Source organism: Bombus vosnesenskii, unplaced genomic scaffold, assembly GCF_011952255.1.
Source record: "Bombus vosnesenskii isolate JDL3184/JDL3185 unplaced genomic scaffold, Bvos_JDL3184-5_v1.1 scf7180000016263, whole genome shotgun sequence".
Lineage (NCBI taxonomy): Eukaryota > Metazoa > Arthropoda > Insecta > Hymenoptera > Apidae > Bombus > Bombus vosnesenskii.
In genome coordinates this window covers 1,828,533-1,846,100 of record NW_022884332.1, presented here as the reverse complement: position 1 = coordinate 1,846,100, position 17,568 = coordinate 1,828,533, and the positions used below count along the sequence as shown (strand labels likewise).

The 17,568-nt window shown below is 38.2% G+C and overlaps 1 protein-coding gene across 7 annotated transcripts in view; it reads left to right on the top strand.

Annotated features, from left to right (window-relative positions):
* The window catches only part of LOC117242074 (F-actin-monooxygenase Mical), a 109,842-nt gene that overhangs the window by 23,198 nt on the left and 69,076 nt on the right, over positions 1-17,568 (top strand). For 3 of the 7 annotated variants that reach the window (XM_033508441.1, XM_033508437.1, XM_033508438.1), the window contains exon 1: positions 9,659-9,777. The exons of 1 other annotated variant lie outside the window; for it this stretch is intronic. In XM_033508441.1, the coding sequence (XP_033364332.1) occupies positions 9,688-9,777 (90 nt within the window). In that variant the 5' untranslated portion in view covers positions 9,659-9,687. Of the gene's footprint in view, positions 1-9,651; positions 9,778-17,568 lie in introns of those variants that run through there. 3 more of the 7 variants (XR_004495174.1, XM_033508434.1, XM_033508435.1) reach the window with 3 other exon arrangements.

Below are 17,568 nucleotides of genomic sequence, written 5' to 3'. Positions count from 1 at the left end.
GGATCTGGTCGATCTGGTATCGAGTAATCCAGTAATTAGGGGGTTTCGATGTTGGCTGACTCTTTTGCTATATCTATCGCTATATTTTGCTATTTCCTCTTTGACTGTGAGTATCTCGAGGTCGCGATGTATTAGTTCGTTGGTGACATACCAAGGTGCATTTATGATGGATCTTAGCGTTTTAAGAAAAAACTGTTGAAAATGACAACGTGAGTTCGTGCTCGCCATCCATATGCAGATGCGTTAGTTATAAGAAATAGTAACTAGGAGATAATCCTAATTACGATCGATAGATTTAATTTAATTTGTAAGCGCGTGCAATAAAGGTTTTTTTGGCTCAGAATGGTGTGATAGGTTTATCCATTTAATAAAATAATAACTAGAAATAACAACGAAATAACAACGAAAACAATTCAATTTTCAATTTTCTTTCGCGTATCCGATATATTTCGTGTTAAGAAAAATAATACTAATAATAATGAAAATAGTAATTGCACGTTGAACTTGCATTGGTCTCTCGTGACGAACGATAACTCGAAAAGTTTGAAGCAAAAATAGAAACTTTTGCGCGCTTGAAAGTCTATTTTCTTTATCCGTTCACCCGTATCGGAGCTTATCGCGTGAAATATCTTATCGACGGAAATTCTAATTTTACTAATTCTTATCGAGGATCATTTAATTAATTCGCAAGATCCAGCGTACCGAAACGAAATTTCATGTTCGCGGTCAAAATTTGCTCTGATGCTGGAAAGATCTATCTCGTTTTAGATCTGTTCTCCCAAGTAAAAGTACTGGAAATTTTAGACGAAAACTTATACCCTGACATTTTCACAAACGCTGGAAAAAGCACGTAGGAAGTCGGCGATGAAGTGGTTAGATCGAAAACGTTGTTCGGCCAAAGGTTCGATATTGGGATAGCTTTTAATACCTGTGATCTATAGCATTCGATGAAAGGGTACGCTTTCATTAAGTGGTCAGAGATGTACTTTGCTTCAACGTTGAAACGGAGAGAGAGAGAGAGAGAGAGAGAGAGAGGGAGAGCGTAGGGATGAAGTTAGAACACGGTTGTTAGTTTTCTGTAATTGGCTATTGGGATGGAAGTTTTCGACCTGGTTTTCAACATCTACGCCGGGTGTTCCGGTTCTATTAACAGAAAGGATATTTCATCTGAAACTTTCGAAATACAATATGTAGTTCTCGAAACTATCGCCTAAAAATACCAATTCTGTGGAATTACGTAGAGACAAATACATTTCGTATATATACGACAGGACTAAGTTCTTTTCTATATTCTCCCAATTAAAATGATTCGAAAATACGCACACATACATGTACAGGGCGTGCCCGAATAACACGCACAAGCGAAACAAGAACAAAATAAAAAACACGATCTTCTGATTTAAGGTTTACGTTTCGAGGAAATCGTGTTTGAAAATTTATCAGGCTAAAATTTACTCGAACATGGCTAGTTGCGTGCGCGCCACTGTAAACAGTTAACGAACGATAAAAACAATCAAAATAACAAAAATTACATTTGTACTTCGAAGACTGTACTTACATCTGAGAAGGGTCTTGTCATACGTGTAATTAACAACTAGTCTAAAGGAAATTCATCAGAATCGCTTGGCTCTGTCGTCAGACAAGTTCTAGAAGAGTAGAGTCTCGTTAATCATCCTGAAAAATCTGACAACGAAAGTAGATCACCGATGATGATGGCGTCTGTCAAAGCGTTTAACAATGGTAAGAATCTTCGACGAATGTAAAAATAGAGCACGCCAAGTTGGCTCGTGCAATCTGGTTCGCGATTCGCACGCGAACGATTCACCACAGCACGTGACGCGTGTGTCGCATAAGAGACAAACGTACGGCGATCAAAGCTCGCGATAGAACGGTGGACGGACCCTTATTGAACGATCGTTCCATTTTCGTACCGTCATTGAAACGTGACCGGCAGTCCCGATCGCGGATAATCGATATTCGTCTGCGTGGTTGACTCACAGGACGATAACGTTCCACCGCAAGCAGGTATAATGATCACGCACCACAGGGATGACGATTTTCCTCGGTGCGCTTGCATGCTGAAACCGAAACGTCGTGATTCCAAGACGAAATCGACGCAAACTTCTTCCATGACCAGTCGCGCGTGTTTCGGTTTCTTGCTTTTTATTCTTTTCGAAACGAGACTCGATGGAGTCGCCAACTTCTCGCAGCTAGTTGCTGGAATTACACAGAAGGAAGCTCTGTTTCCGTTTAAACTCTCGTTTGCTTTCTCGTCCAGTTAGTTTATTTCCTGGTCGTCGCGCGATTTTAACGTTTCTTTGATTCTCGTTTTCGGTACAACGATTTCAGTTCACGCGACGCGATGGAAAAGCTCAGCGATACAAGGCGAACCTGTGTAACCAGCGTGTTCTAAGTCGTGGTGTACTTCTCCATTGGACGATTTTATACGCAGCTCAATTATGCCAATTGTTTCTGGAATATCGTGGTTCTTATCGTTCTCAGTAACTGTTATTTGCGAGATTTAACGAAACACCGTGAGATTAATTTCCAAGTTCTCTTACACAATTCGGTTAATATTATCAGTGAAATCTTACGAGTCGTATTAATGTACATATATGTCGGAGATGAAAGGACACCGGAGCCTTCCCTCTGGAACTTCGGGAAAATCCGTAAAATTGTAATTAAAGTTTACAGTCGTAATTAAACAATTTGCCGTCATTCTGCCCGATTGTACTTGTTTGTGATTTGTGATAATAAACTTGGGCTCAAGGCGACCATCAGTCGCCGAACGTAGCCGCGGTCAACGGGACGGGCGCTTCGCCTAACAGAGGTGTGGAGTTATAGTATGATCCTCGTTAAAAGAAATACCAATAGAGATACTTGACAGTAAAACATTCCAACGGTTCCTTCGGACAACGAATACCTGATGTTGAGGCACGTACACAGCGCAAGTCCAGTTAGTCCGAGGACCCGCTATAAAACCTGGGTTTTTTCGGCAATTAAGATTTTCCAAACGGACAGACAGTCTTTGTCCCAAATTGACCAATTGACAGCGACGTCAATTTCCCTTACTTTCGGAACGAGGGCTATACTCGACGAATCCGATGATCTCGTGTCCTTAGACACACCCCATCGTAGTTTTCCTCTGTGGCATCATTGGGACGAAAATTCATTTTCTTTCTTGAGATCCCACCGACGAAGGGAGCAGCGCCTGACGATCAGTGAGTTTGAGTTAGAGCAAGTATATCTTTCATCCCGTGGATTCGTCATCGAATCTAAGACCAACGTCGCTAACATCGCAAGTGCCCAACCACCGCTGTTGTTTGTCGAATCGGTAGTGTCCATACTCGTAACATCAGGCCGTATCTTCGTTATCACACAACGATGGCTAACTCCAAGGGAGGTCTATCGAACGCCCACAACCCTGTTCCTGACTCTTCTCCGACATATACGCGAGTATGTACGCACACGTACGGAAAGGTACGCGTTAAATTTACCAGTGCGTATTAATAATTGTTTTTGTTTTTATGATCAGGATCGTTAAATTAGCAAATGATATTGGTAAACGGTATTAGTAAATTATTTCTTCAAGGGAGAAACGATATGATTAAATGCTTGATCCAAAAAAAAAAAAAAAAAATGTGATTAAACTTCAACTTTAATGAAAAGATCTGTATTTTTCCAGACATCGCGATATATCGATAAATCTTCAGAAAAACGTACGAGAAATTCTCATTCGCCACTCTGTATATTTAGCTTGTTTCTGGAAAGAAATTACGCTTGTAGCACTTTTCCGCAATACCATCGATTATTCGTCGTGACACACTTAAAACTCCGTAGAGCGAGAGAAATTTACTTATTGTTAGATGGTGTCGCGAAATCATCGACTATATGCATACAACATAACGTTATTTTTATCCGAGACATTTCACGCATGTCAGTTAATCGCAGTTTCAAAACAGAAAGAAATGAAAATACAAAGAACATCGTATGCACGAAACAAGTTAACGCGCGCACACACACATATACAGGGTGGTTGATAACTGGTGGTACAAGCGGAAAGGGGGTGATTCTACGCGAAAAAAGAAGTCGAAAATATAGAATAAAAATTTCTCGTTCGAGGCTTTGTTTTCGAGAAAATCGACTTTGAATTTTCGCTCGGTACGCGTGCACTTTATCGCGTCTCGTTACAACGGATTTCACTGTAGATCGTTGTCTCGATTGACGTTATTCTTTTAATTTTTTAAATTTTTAAATTTTTAAATTTTTATTCTATATTTTCGACTTCTTTTTTCGCGTAGAATTATCCCCCTTCCGCTTGTACCACCAATTACCAACCACCCTGTATATAACAATTAAGATTTCGAGCGTCAGGCCACGACAAAGCTACATGACTACGTATGAATAAAATGTCTAATATTATACTTGGCGTAGCAACAAATGAACGAGAAACCAGGAGAGATCGTGGGTCAGGTTGAAAAACGAGAATGCTAGAAATTATCGCGTTAGTGGCGTCGCTTGGAACATCGGAATACCGTTCTAATCTCTATTCTTGGTATACGCCTCCCACGTAGCCGAGCAAAAATGTAACTTCTAGAATAACCGATCGAAAATATTTTTCTCGCGCTCCTCCATCATCCGGATTATCTTTGTCCACGTTATCGTGTTTCGCGAATAGAAATCGCCGATAAAATTTTACTAACGCGACGACGATCATACTACTTGATAACGCTGCCTGTTTCGATAATAAATATATTGTACCTTATAGAAAACGTAATTGGAAAAAGAAACGAAACGCAGAGACGAAGCAGCATATGGATAATTGTTACGCGTGAAATTTAAATTGATATTATTTTATCGAGCATTTTTCGCGTACGTGCACGATTTTTTTTTTTTTATTTATTTGTTGAAATTACAATCAATTCTCGCGTTGAGAATTTTCAGTAATTTTTCTGGCGTGGCGCAGTGACATGGCTGTTTATTTACAATGAGTTAATACTTATTATAGATAGGTATAATTTATAAGTATTATAAGTAGGGTGCACGAAGATGACGGCACAAAGACGTAATAAGAACGTGGTTCTTACTCGTGTAATTTCCATATCATTTTATGGTTAAATGGAAGAAGCGTAAAGAGCGTAATTGGAAATTGGAGATCAGAGTCGCAGCAGCAAAGCGTAATGTGCGTACTTTCGTCCATTTTTCTTTATCCTTCGAATAAAAGGGAATATTTCAATGTGATAGTTGTATGATAAACGAAAAGGACCTCTTAGACTCGAACGTATCTAACGATAAGTCTTTCGATAGCGGCCGATAAGTCGAAGAAGTTTCGTGAAAGCTAAAGGAGTAAGTAGGTGATCGTTAAGACGAACAATATTTGGATAGACTGAAAATTTAAATATCGTGACGAGCAACGTTCGAATAGCCTGGACGTTTAAATATCGCGACGAGTAATATTTTGGAAAGAAATCGAGCCGAAAGATGATTTTGATAACGCAGGATCGAGTTAGTCGTATAAATATGAAATGATTTATCGCGTTCTTCTGTTGCGATCTTTGAACGTGCGGTAGAATTAACATGTAGAACACGGAAGAAAGATAACATTGCAGTTGGTTACATAAGACAGGTAAACAAGGTATAAATGACTAAATGTAATCATAAAATTGTTAAGACGCATAAGATGTTCGACATAAAAATTACGTTAATAAAATCATTCTAGCAAATGTTTATGAACAATGTATTTTATAAGCTACGATGCATGTCGTATTCGTTCGAAGAACTCTTTATCCGAACAGAAATACATTTCGATTAAAAACATGTTACAATCGCTATAGCTTGCAAATTGTAAGAAATATAAAATATAAAATTGCAAGAATAGAAAGGAGAAAAATTAAAAGAGAAGCAAGTAAAATAAAACAAAAGTAAAAATACAATTTATTTCTACGCTTTTTCGCAGACCAAAATTCCTCGATCGAGACGTTGCTTTTAACAAAAGCAGGCCAAAGTAGCTCGCAACAACCTTGTTTGCCCAGATTCATTTAACAGTCATAAGGAAACTCGTTCGATTCGTTGTTGGACGATCGTTCGACGTTAGTCGAGACAGTCGAGACACGCAACAGAACGTGTAATGACTAATGACTAGCGAGAGTACCAAGTCTCGAGCGCATTATCTTTACCTTGAGTCACGGAATCTTTTTGTCTTGCTACTGTGCCAGTCTCCGTGAAAACGTTAATTGTAAGTGGTTTAACAATCGAGAGTGAGAATGACGGACGAGTTGCGAGCGAGAGAAATATCCGATCGAGAAAATGGCCTTTTAATTTTTCTTCGTGCGAATCGAAATGAAAAATGACGAATGAAACGATGATCGAGCAAATGTATTATTAAAAACATCGTCGATCGATGTGTTTTAAAATCGGTGACACCCACGCTTTCCTTCCAAGTCGTTCTTTTATCGTATAATCGATCATGTGGGCGAATGGAAAATTTAACGATCGCAAACAGATCGATGGACGAAGGAAGCTTGGCGAGCCAACGTGTGCGCGATTGCTTCAGTTGTTTCCACTGAAACTTTTTCAATCGCACGAAAGTTTGAGATTACGCGGAAACTCGATTTATTATTGTAATTGCGAACGATGTTCTTTCCATGTATTTAAAAAAGATATCCAGAATGTAGGGTTTCGCGTATATTTGTTTGACTCATTCTGTGAAAGAATAACGAGAACAATGGCTGGCTTTTTTATACTAAATATTTCTTAAAAAATATTAATCTATCGATTATGTTTTATAATATATTCTGTGGATTTTAATGGCTCTTTTATTTTATATCCAGAATGTAGGGCGTATATGTGTTTGATTCATTATATGAAAGAATAACAAGAAGAATGGCTGGTTTTTTTTATACTAAATATTTCTTAAAAAATATTAATCTATCGACTATGTTTTATAATATAATTCTGTGGATTTTAATGGCTCTTTTATTTTATATCCAGAATGTAGAGTTTCGCGTATATGTGTTTGACTCATTTTATGAAAAAATAACGAGAAGAATGGGTGATCTTTTTTAATACTAAATATATCTTAAAAAATATTAATCTATCGATTATGTTTTATAATATAATTCTGTGGATTTTAATGGCTCTTTTATATTATATCCAGAATGTAGGGCGTATATGTGTTTGACTCGTTCTATGAAAGACTAACGAGAACAATGGCTGGTTTTTTTATACTAAATATTTCTTAAAAAATATTTATCTATCGATTATGTTTTATAATATAATTCTGTGGATTTTAATGGCTCTTTTATATTATATCCAGAATGTAGGGCGTATATGTGTTTAACTCATTTTACGAAAGAATAACGAGAACAATGGCTGTTTTTTTTTAATACTAAATAGAAAAATATTAATCTATATACTTTGTTCCATAATATAATTCTGTAGATTTTAATGGCTCTTTGATGAAATTGATTAAAATATGTTCTTTTAAATATCATATTTGTACATATTTTTCTAATGCGAATTAAATTCTTAGATCTTTTTAATTTGAAAAATATCCAATAATATCTAAGGATTAAGATCGAAATTCATTTTTTTATTTTTACGAAATTTCTATTTATCGATATCGTACCATAACTAACAGACTGATGATGATGTAAAAAAATTGTACTTCACGTTCTAAACGAAAATAACGAAAACGCAATCGTCGAATGTTTTCTAACAAAGTTTCTCAACGAGCCTAAACTCTAAACCACCGAATTCGTAGTATAGGTATCCGCGAATGCGTACAATATCTGTGCGAAACAAAGATCGAGAAAATTTTCGAACAAATTCGTTTTCCATGGAAAAAGTTCGAATTCCTTAGTACGGTGTTATTGTAAGAGGAAAAGGAAATTGCAAAGATTGAGATTGAGTTTTAAACGATGACCGAGCATTACGTAACACGATCCGTGGAAATCTTCTAAGAAGGTAGAAATAAGCTTGCGCGGTGTAATTTGTGATGCAGCAATTCGTCTATACGTTACGTTGCAATAATAGTAATATCGAACGAGGCTACTAATTTCGACCGCAGTTGCGAAAGTCAATAATTTACTCGGCTCGTATTTTCCGCTAATTAAATATAATTCCCTCTCGTTGTATTAAAACATTTCGCAGCGATATTAAATATCGATAATAAGCTTGGATTATTTATCAGTGACATATCAACGGTTATTTCTATTCTATTAGGAAAATAATTCCATTTTTACACGTTTTATCAGCGATGTACGTTGCGACAGAAATAGCAATGGCAAATATAACTCTACGAATGCAAATGACAGTTGCGCTTCAACATTGAAATGCATTCGCAATTTTTATGCGATTTTCTTCATCGGCATGCGTTGCATCTGGCAACTAATTACTTTGATTACGAGAATTTCATTGTTTTTACGTAACGTTTAAAACGAATAGACGAGCCGATGTACGCAACAAATTGATTCACGAAATATTTCCTGTCTTCTTTTCAAGTTTATTTAGAAACAAAGTATTTCACGATCCCTAGATCGACGTTACAAAAATTCTTAATTCTCGGGAATCGTCGGAAACCTGGAACATTTAAACAAACATACACGCGCTCGATTTACTTCCAAAGTTGACCTGTTTTCGGAAATAAGAAATCTCTTTTGAAACACGTTTGTTTTAGACTTTCCATTTATCTTATCCCGCAGAATCGCCTCTTTCTCGTGCTACGCTTTTTCGGGATATCCAGTGACTCATTTTACGATCAAATTTCGGCGTACCATCGGTAAACGAGCTCTTTGTTAAAAAAAGAACAAGTGAGCCAATTCTGCAAGGAACCAGTCTATTAAACAAATAACGAAATCTCGACGTATCGTTATTTACTCGATAAACGACAAAGAAACGAGAGAAGAAACGACGAATCGATGCATTAACCGACATATCCTTCGTTCGAAGACGATAGAAAGTATTTGAAATTTTTTGAATTTATTTTTGAAGCAAGTTGAAATTTCATGGCGAAAATTGTGATGCTCAAAATAAAATATAGACGTATCTGATACCTTAAAAATATATTTGTATAAAATGTAACTGTAATTGAAATTGTATAAAAATGATTGGAAAGAATATCAGAAGCTATCGAATTAACGAAAAGATGCGAGATTTTCATTTCTATTTTATATCGACAGAAATTTTAGTTTTACTTCGACTTTCGATTCGCTTTCGATCATCCGAGTGACTGAGATTTAAAATCAAACGATATTCGTAGAATCTGCTAGTACGAGTCAATAGAAATTTCCTTTTAAATTCGAATGTTCAATTCGTAGAAATCTAAATTTTACTTCTGATATTTCGTTACTTCGAATTTTACTTCGATATTTCGAAATTTCAAGATAATCGACGCCCTCAGCGTTCCCCGATTCTTCCAACGAGAAAATATAAATTCGCTCGAGGCACACATTCGGTCGATATCGAAAGGATCGTTGCATCACGATCTCTCGTAGATCGTCCAGTGAATCATGTTCCGCATTTAATTGACTCGAACGCGAATGCTGCGAGCTACGTTTAGATGTAACTTCAACGCATCGAGAGTCCGGAAAAGACGGAAAGAAGACTAACGTGTTTCGGTTCTATTTTTGCCAGCCGAAAGGTCTCGTATTTCTGACGTCGCATGGCGTGGAGTGGTAGTTCCATTTGATGCAACAACCGTTTCGTCGACAGCATCGAACTCGAGAATTTGCGACCGAGAAGGCTTCTCTTTGCGGTGAAATACCTGTTGATAAACGGGTAGGTTCTCGTTTCTTTTCGTCTTTTTTTTTTCCTTCGTTCGTCCATTTGGATTTCGCTGGAAATTGGATAGCTTCGAGTCTTTTTCAACCAACGCGCAGAAAAATTTTATTAGCAGAAAGAGAGGGATAGATGAAATGCTAGAATTCTTTGTTAAAAAATATGAAAACATAGAGACGCTAATGGACCGGAAAAAAGAAAAAATAGATTCTTTGAAAGAATAGAAAATTTTCATCGCTTTCGCATGGCTCGATCCTTAACTGATACAATTAATATTGCCTTGACAACTAAGCGATCGCGGATTTTGTCATTAGGTGGTATTGATCAATCCGCAATCGCTTACTTGCCAATCCAACATCTTTACCATACACGTTAAAGAATTTTTTTTTTTGTAAAAATCGTTCCTAAAAATCACTATGTTTGTGCTTTGATGTCGTACCGAATGGCAGAATCGTTTTTTTTTTTTATAAATGTGCAAAAAGGATTTGAAAAGTAGAGTATGTTTTAGACGAGTTATGGGATTTCTTGCGGGATTTTCCACGATGCTTACTACGTTTGATAACATTTAAAGATATAAATTCTGCATGGAAATTTTATTCCTTTTATATTTTTATTTTTATACATCTTTATACGTAAATTCTTTTATGGAAATCGACGCAGGCTCGTACAATAGCTACATGCATATTCTGCTGTTCTTTCAGTGGCGTCTCGGAAGCCAGCAACGTACTTGCAAATATTCTGAAAACAAAAACGAAATCGAATAACACGGAATATTTTTCAAACACGCTGCATGGAACATTTTATCGAAATCTTTTCAGTTCCGTGTCGACTGCGTACATATTTTCCTATCTTTGTACCGTTATATAAGCACACGGGAATCTACTCGCAAATATTCTTCTATTCGAAACAATCCCGTCTTTTAACATCATAATGTTTCTATTACGCGTACAACAAGCGATGCACGGCAATGCAAACTATCGATATGAATCATTCGTCGAAATAAATGATCGCGGAGCAGATTAAAAATAGCATTGGTCGACAAAGTTCACGATAGAACGTTCAATAAGAGGAAGCCTTGTTTCCATAGAACAATTGTTTGTACGCGTTATGCGCACGCTTGTATATTCGCTAAGTTAGATATATCGTAGAGATTTTAATAAGGCGGAGCGTGTGTTTGTAGATTTGTCGTACGGACAGCATAGCTATCAAAATAAACGAGCAAGGTTTACTCGAGTTAAGCGTACGTTCGAAGATAAGAAAATATTTGTTCAATGAACGTGTTTAAAAATCTGCATCACTCTATCGACCGTGCGAATATCGCGTTTAATTATTCCTTCGAGTGCCGTCTTATCGTTTATTAAACGCTAAATCATTATCATTATCATACGTAACATGTTCTTGGTTCGTCGTATCTTTTATCGTAAAAAAAGAACAGACGTTGATACAATTTCGTAGCGCGATAATAAAGAAGATTAGGTTCGATAAGTTGAAAAATGTACACTTTTGCTCAAAAAGTTTGACGCGTGGTAAAATTTCATAAAGAAACGACTACAGCTATTCGTAAACATTATTCTTGCGTATTATTGAAACTGTGATTAAAGCGTGGGATTTTCTACGTTTGCAGGAGATTCGAAATCGCAAACACGCGCAGAATACGCGAAAATATACACAAAAATATGGAAAGCACTGTTTGCGATATTTATTATATTCTTATTATATTCTTTCGTTTTATACGGAAATAACGGATGCACGACATTTTTCGTTTTATATTATTCCATCGAATTACGTATGATCCATTTTGTCCTATCAAAATAAAGATCACGACGTTCGACAGATTAGCTTTCGTGTTTGTACAAAGACGCGTCGTTGTAAAAGACGTGTCTGTTAAAAGAAAGACACTTTTCGGACAACCCAATAAATTCCAAATTACAAATTCGTTAATTACAAATTCGTTAGTTGGAAATCAGATTTAGAAGAATATGAATTTCCCTGAATATCAACAGCCTAATGATCAATTGTACCAAAAAGTAGAGGCTGGATATTAATTGTAACGTTCTTGTGTCTGAGAAAGACGTAAGAGAAACATTTGCTTTGTCCAGAAAGCAAACAGCGCTCCAGTCTTTTAAACCGCAGTGTATATGTTTGCGAAAGAACGAAATTTTTCTATACTCCATACATGCTAGGTTTGTATAACAAGAAAAACATGTTTAAGGAAGATAGAGACGGTTTTCGAAGGATAAGCTTGTCGAGGTTAAGCGTTTCATTCGCAGATTGCTAATATCTTCCGTCAAATGATTTTTTTACCATACGACGATAGATAACATCGAAACACCTTGCAACGTGTTAATTGTTGCAAAGTATAACGACCTTAAATACGGATTTATGTTTCTTACTTCGTTTATCGAAATATGGAATGAATTGTTTCTCTCTTTCTTTTTTTTATCTTTTGCCTCGTAATTTTTCGACGTTAATGTCATTAATGTCGATCAATCTTTTAATCTTTTAATATTCGATCAAACCATAGGAATATTATTATTCCAGAGTACTCGGTTGATATTAAAGAAAGAACCGTTTGCATAGATGTTGTTTCGCGTAAAAGCTCGAACGTCTCGCGTAATTTCTGCGTTTTCGATGAAATTCGCTGTCAAATCACGGTTCGCCAAAAATAATAAACAAACTCGGTCTTTCACAATTTTACAAATTTACCAAACGATGGCAGTCGTCCAAGCGTTTATCTTTTTTTATCTGCCTACGTTGGCGTAGTAATAATTTCTAACGTCCTGTATTTCAATTACATTTCCTATCTTCTGGATTTTCATGTTACGTCGTATCAACGGTCTTTTAAATTTCGTCGTGATCGATCGTAGGTGGACCGGTAACGATATCTAAATTCTTATCGATTCGACCAAAGTCGTTCGTATTGCATTTCCTACGTTGCTATTTTCCATCAAATTGTATCGTCTCTATCGCAACTAAGCAGCTACGTTTCGCTTTATCACGATGCAATTTCAAACTTCATTTATTTCGTTATAGTAAATATCGATCGTATAAAGCAGAAAATGCTTACGCGTGAACTTAACCGACTGTGCGAGCCAACTACGCTTTTATTTCCATTTTCTTCTTGCATGAAATGAATTTTAAAGGTACATTTTTATACTTTAAAGGAGCCGTAAATTTAGAGCGACTTGTACATTTTTCTATAATTGCAATTTCATGTAAATTTCGCTTGGGAAATTCAAGCTTCCTTTTTCTATCTTACGTACAATTAAGAACTTTTATTTACGTACGTTGCACGCTAGCCTTCGATGTTCCGTTTCCATTGCACGACGTTCGTCGATACCGCGCAGCATGCAACGATCGCGAACTAAATTAAATTGAATTTGGTATAAGAATATCCGCTGTTGTACGCTCGTCTATTTGCAAGCAATCGTTAAAATTCTCTCTCTCTCTCTATCTTTGGTGCTATTTAAACATTTTTATTTCCACGCATTTCGACACTTAAATCGCGTTCGTCATTGCGACACAGCGCGAGTACTTCGATTATTTTTCAAATCAACGCGGTTCCAAACCCGGAGTTCGTCGACGCGGTAACTTCAAACCCGCGTTAATCCTACTATTAACAGCGATTCGTCGTTTCTCCCTTTATGTAATTGTAATTATAGAACATAACGGTACAACCAGTTTACGTGTATGTTGCATTAATCGCGTTATCATGGAACAAGAAGTGGTCGATTAACAACAAGACGATTAGGCTTACAACTTTAAACTTTAATCTTATCAGTGCGAGGAATTTAATATTTCATCGATTCAGCTGCTAAACGCCACTCGTAATTTTCTTCGTACGTTTGAAGCTTGTCCAGCGTATTTCACTTCGTTACTCCTAATTATCCTCTAACCGTTTTACCTCCTTTTATCCAGCCTTCGGTTAATCGCCGATGAAAATAGCACGATTTCCATAGCTCGAGCATAGTTCATCGACATGGCGAATTTACGTTCCTCTTCGTTGCTTTTCACGCCATTGAAAATCCCTATTTCTATGCATTCCGCGGCTTTTATCTGTTTCATCGTCGCCGTGCCATGTTCTAAAAACCGACATTCATTTACTACACGGCCACTTAAATTCTAGAACAACCAATTTTTCTTAACGCGCGTACCTGGATGTTCTGATGTAAATAATTATAATTAACGCGACGTGGTTGAAATAAAATATATTAATATATAAATATATATGTAATAACGTAAATCCTTTGGGTAAATCAGACGATCAATCGTGGAAAATCGAGAGAATCGATTTACCGAGTTCTAAATTGCCGTTCCTCTCTCGTGATATGATCTATTCGGCAAAACGATTGCCGGTAAAACAAAGCAAAAGTAAAAACGTCGGTTGGCGGGTAGTTTTAGTTCTATAGAATTCACACACAGACAGACGGTCAGACAAACGCAGCATACACACACAACAAACACACACAGACAGACAGACAAACACACACAAACACGCGCAGAGAGACACACAGGCAACACACAGACAGACACACAGACAAACACATACAGAGAGACACACAGACAAACACATACAGAGAGACACACAGACAAACACACACATAGACAAACACACACATAGACAAACACACAGACAGACAGACAAACACACATACAGAGACACACAGACAAACACACAGATAGACAGACAAACACACACAGAGACACACAAACAAACACACACTCAGAGACATACAGATAAACACACAGACAGACAGGCAAACACACACACAGAGGACAGACAAACACACAGGCAGATAGACAAACACACACAGAGGACACACACATACATACACACACAGCCACATACAGACAAACACACACACAGACAAACACGTACACACACACGCAGCAAACACACACGCGCAGACGAACACATACACACAGACAAACGCACAGACAGACAGACAAACACACAGACACACAGACAAACAAACACTCAGAGACACACAGACAAACACACACACACACAGCAGACAGACAAACACACACACACAGAGCAGACAGACAAACACACACGTAGAAAACACACACACAGACAAACACACGCGCATATACACATATTCCTATTTTGATCTCGATAAAAGTCAACGTTCGTTCTGCCCAAGACTATCCATAAATTTTTAGTAATTTTAAGAAACAGACCGGTAGCTTTAGCGTCGAATTCGCGTTAATTCAGCCATCAGCGATCCTTTGTAACTCTTCTTCTTACACTTTACGTCGAGTTTATCATCAGCGAACGACAAACTATCCTCGATTAGTCCGTAATCGATAAAATTTGCAATTTCGACGCGTGGAATTTATATCTCTATCGATTCAGCTACTAAACGCCACTCGCAATTTTCCTCGTGCATTCTAAACTCGTCTTGCTCCTTCCACTCTCGTACTCTTAATCATGCTATATCTCCTTACCTGCTTCATCCAGCCTTCGATCAATCCTGGAACGAGGCAATGCGACTCGAAGCCGTAGGGTTCATCGACTCGACGAATTGAAATTTATATACATCGCTGCTTTGCTTCTAAACTATGCAAAAGTCGTTCAGCTGTATTCCTTATCTTTCGCGCGATTACAGATTTTTACGTCTTACGTATATCGTCTTTCGAGTTTTCATCTTCCAGTTTCATTGAATCTTACGTTTATCGTTATTTATCGCTATCGCGGCAGAAGTTTTTAATTATTCCAGGCAGCGACGTAAGTGGAAATAGGAAAACACGTGGAAACTGTCTTAGGCTGTTTTCTTTGCCTTTCGTACTCAAGTTCATCGAACCTTCGTCAAATCGGCTATTAAAACGACTGCTTACAATTTTTATTTCCACGCTCTCGTACGATTTACAGCGCGTCAATTTCGTCGTCATCGCGATAACGAGTTTCTAATCGATCTGAAACCCACGTACGTACACAGCTGCAAATTAAAGTCGAACGTGGTGCGTAAAGAAAGAACTCGTCTCGTATTATCTGCCCGCAATTATCCTTCTTTCGTGCGAGGAGGACAAATCGATTAATCCTAAAACAGAGTAACGCAAAAACAATGAAAAACGTTGGTAGGAACGCGCGTGTCCTGTCTGTCTGACCTTGTTTCAAAATTACACCCATTCCTGCCACCCAATGATCAACGACCGCTTACCTTCGTAAAAGGTGCTCGAAATTGCTATCCTCGGTCCGTACGCAGGCTCGCAGTCGCCGTATCGAAGAATTTCGCGATCTTTCAAAAATTCCAAGCGTATGCCCGGTAACGCAGGCCGAGGAGCACAGCCATTTCGAGCACCTTGTACGAAGGTAAGCAGTGGCGAATTATTGAAACGCAGGAATGGCCATAAATTCGAAAGAAGGTCAGATGGCACGCACCTTCGTACCAACATTTTTCTCTCCTTTCTTTTTCCTCTTCTCTCTCTTGTTTCTTGTCCACCCAGTCGAGTGGGTTGCGCACGTTGCGACACAACGCCGCACGTATCGTACGAAACTGCGAGTTCGTCGACTCGACGAATTAAAGTTTCTATCGGGCTAGCGTCTGTACACAGGAATCGTTAAGACTAGTTCAACGTCTCGCCACTGCGGTGGTCTCGTCGCGGACGATCTAATTAACGGAGCAACAAACCCTGAAAACTCGGTGCAACGCACGCGGGAGAGGTCTTGCTCCCTCCCTCTCTCCCTCTCTCTGTCTCTCTCTCTCTCTCTTTCTTTCTCTCGTGCCGTTCGTGTTCGCGACGCGTATGCGTCTAACGAGGACAGAAAAAAAAAAAACGAAGAGAAAGAAGGTAGTCTGAAGAAGCGTCGAGAGAAAGTCTATGGAAAAGCGTATTTTTGCGGCAACTCGCCGGAAAGCCTCGTTTTTCGTCGTTGAAAACCTGGTACCACGCGTTTTACGAGGTCGTTCAACGTCGTTGCAAGCCTTCGAGCGATAAACGCCGCCGTTTTATCGCGCGATCGTAATCCGACCTCGTTCAGAGGTGCGCGTTGTCCGATTCCATTATTATATTCAAATTGACGCGATGCAAAATACTTCTATCGTTTATTTACGACCGCTTAACTGGCGTAAGACTGGCGTTAGCTGCGAACATTATTGCTGTTATTCGACGATGCTTCTTATTTAGTACGGTTTTACGCGCCAATTTTTCCCGATGCCAGTTCGAACTGGGTAAATGGGTTATGGTTACGCTTACGTTTATGCTCACGATCCTCTTGTAATTACCATTTTCGAAGCACGCAAATCGATCGATCGGAACGTTGTCCATAGCTCGGCCGCTACACAGGCAGCTTCTTTGCCTTTCAGATTCCGATCGAAGCTGAATTACACATACGCTTTCCTTGAAATTGCCTGACGTTTTCAAAGTATATATTTTGTAGACACGTTGGCGTAGATTTTCGTGATCGACTGTCGCGGTATCGTGTTTAACGCGTGATAATAATCCAGTGATAACGCAGCATCTTTGTAAAATCAAATTCAAATTGAGTAGCGTCACGAGCTTCTTTTACTCTGTACGTTCATCGTGTGTGATACTCTCGAGTGGATTTGGAGTTAAGAACGATCGAAGATCGAGCAGCGAAGTAATACGTAAATTGTACGGCTGCGACGTCGTTGAAAAACGTATATAAAGTAGCTTACTTATATCTTATTGTCAGGATGAAACGCGGAGGCGTGGAAAAATTTGCATGATTTAAAAAAGGATGGCGTGTCACATTGTTATAAATACTTCGACTTCTGGAAACTTTTGAGAAACTTTATAAAATTCTACGATCTAAGCGGAAGCAGA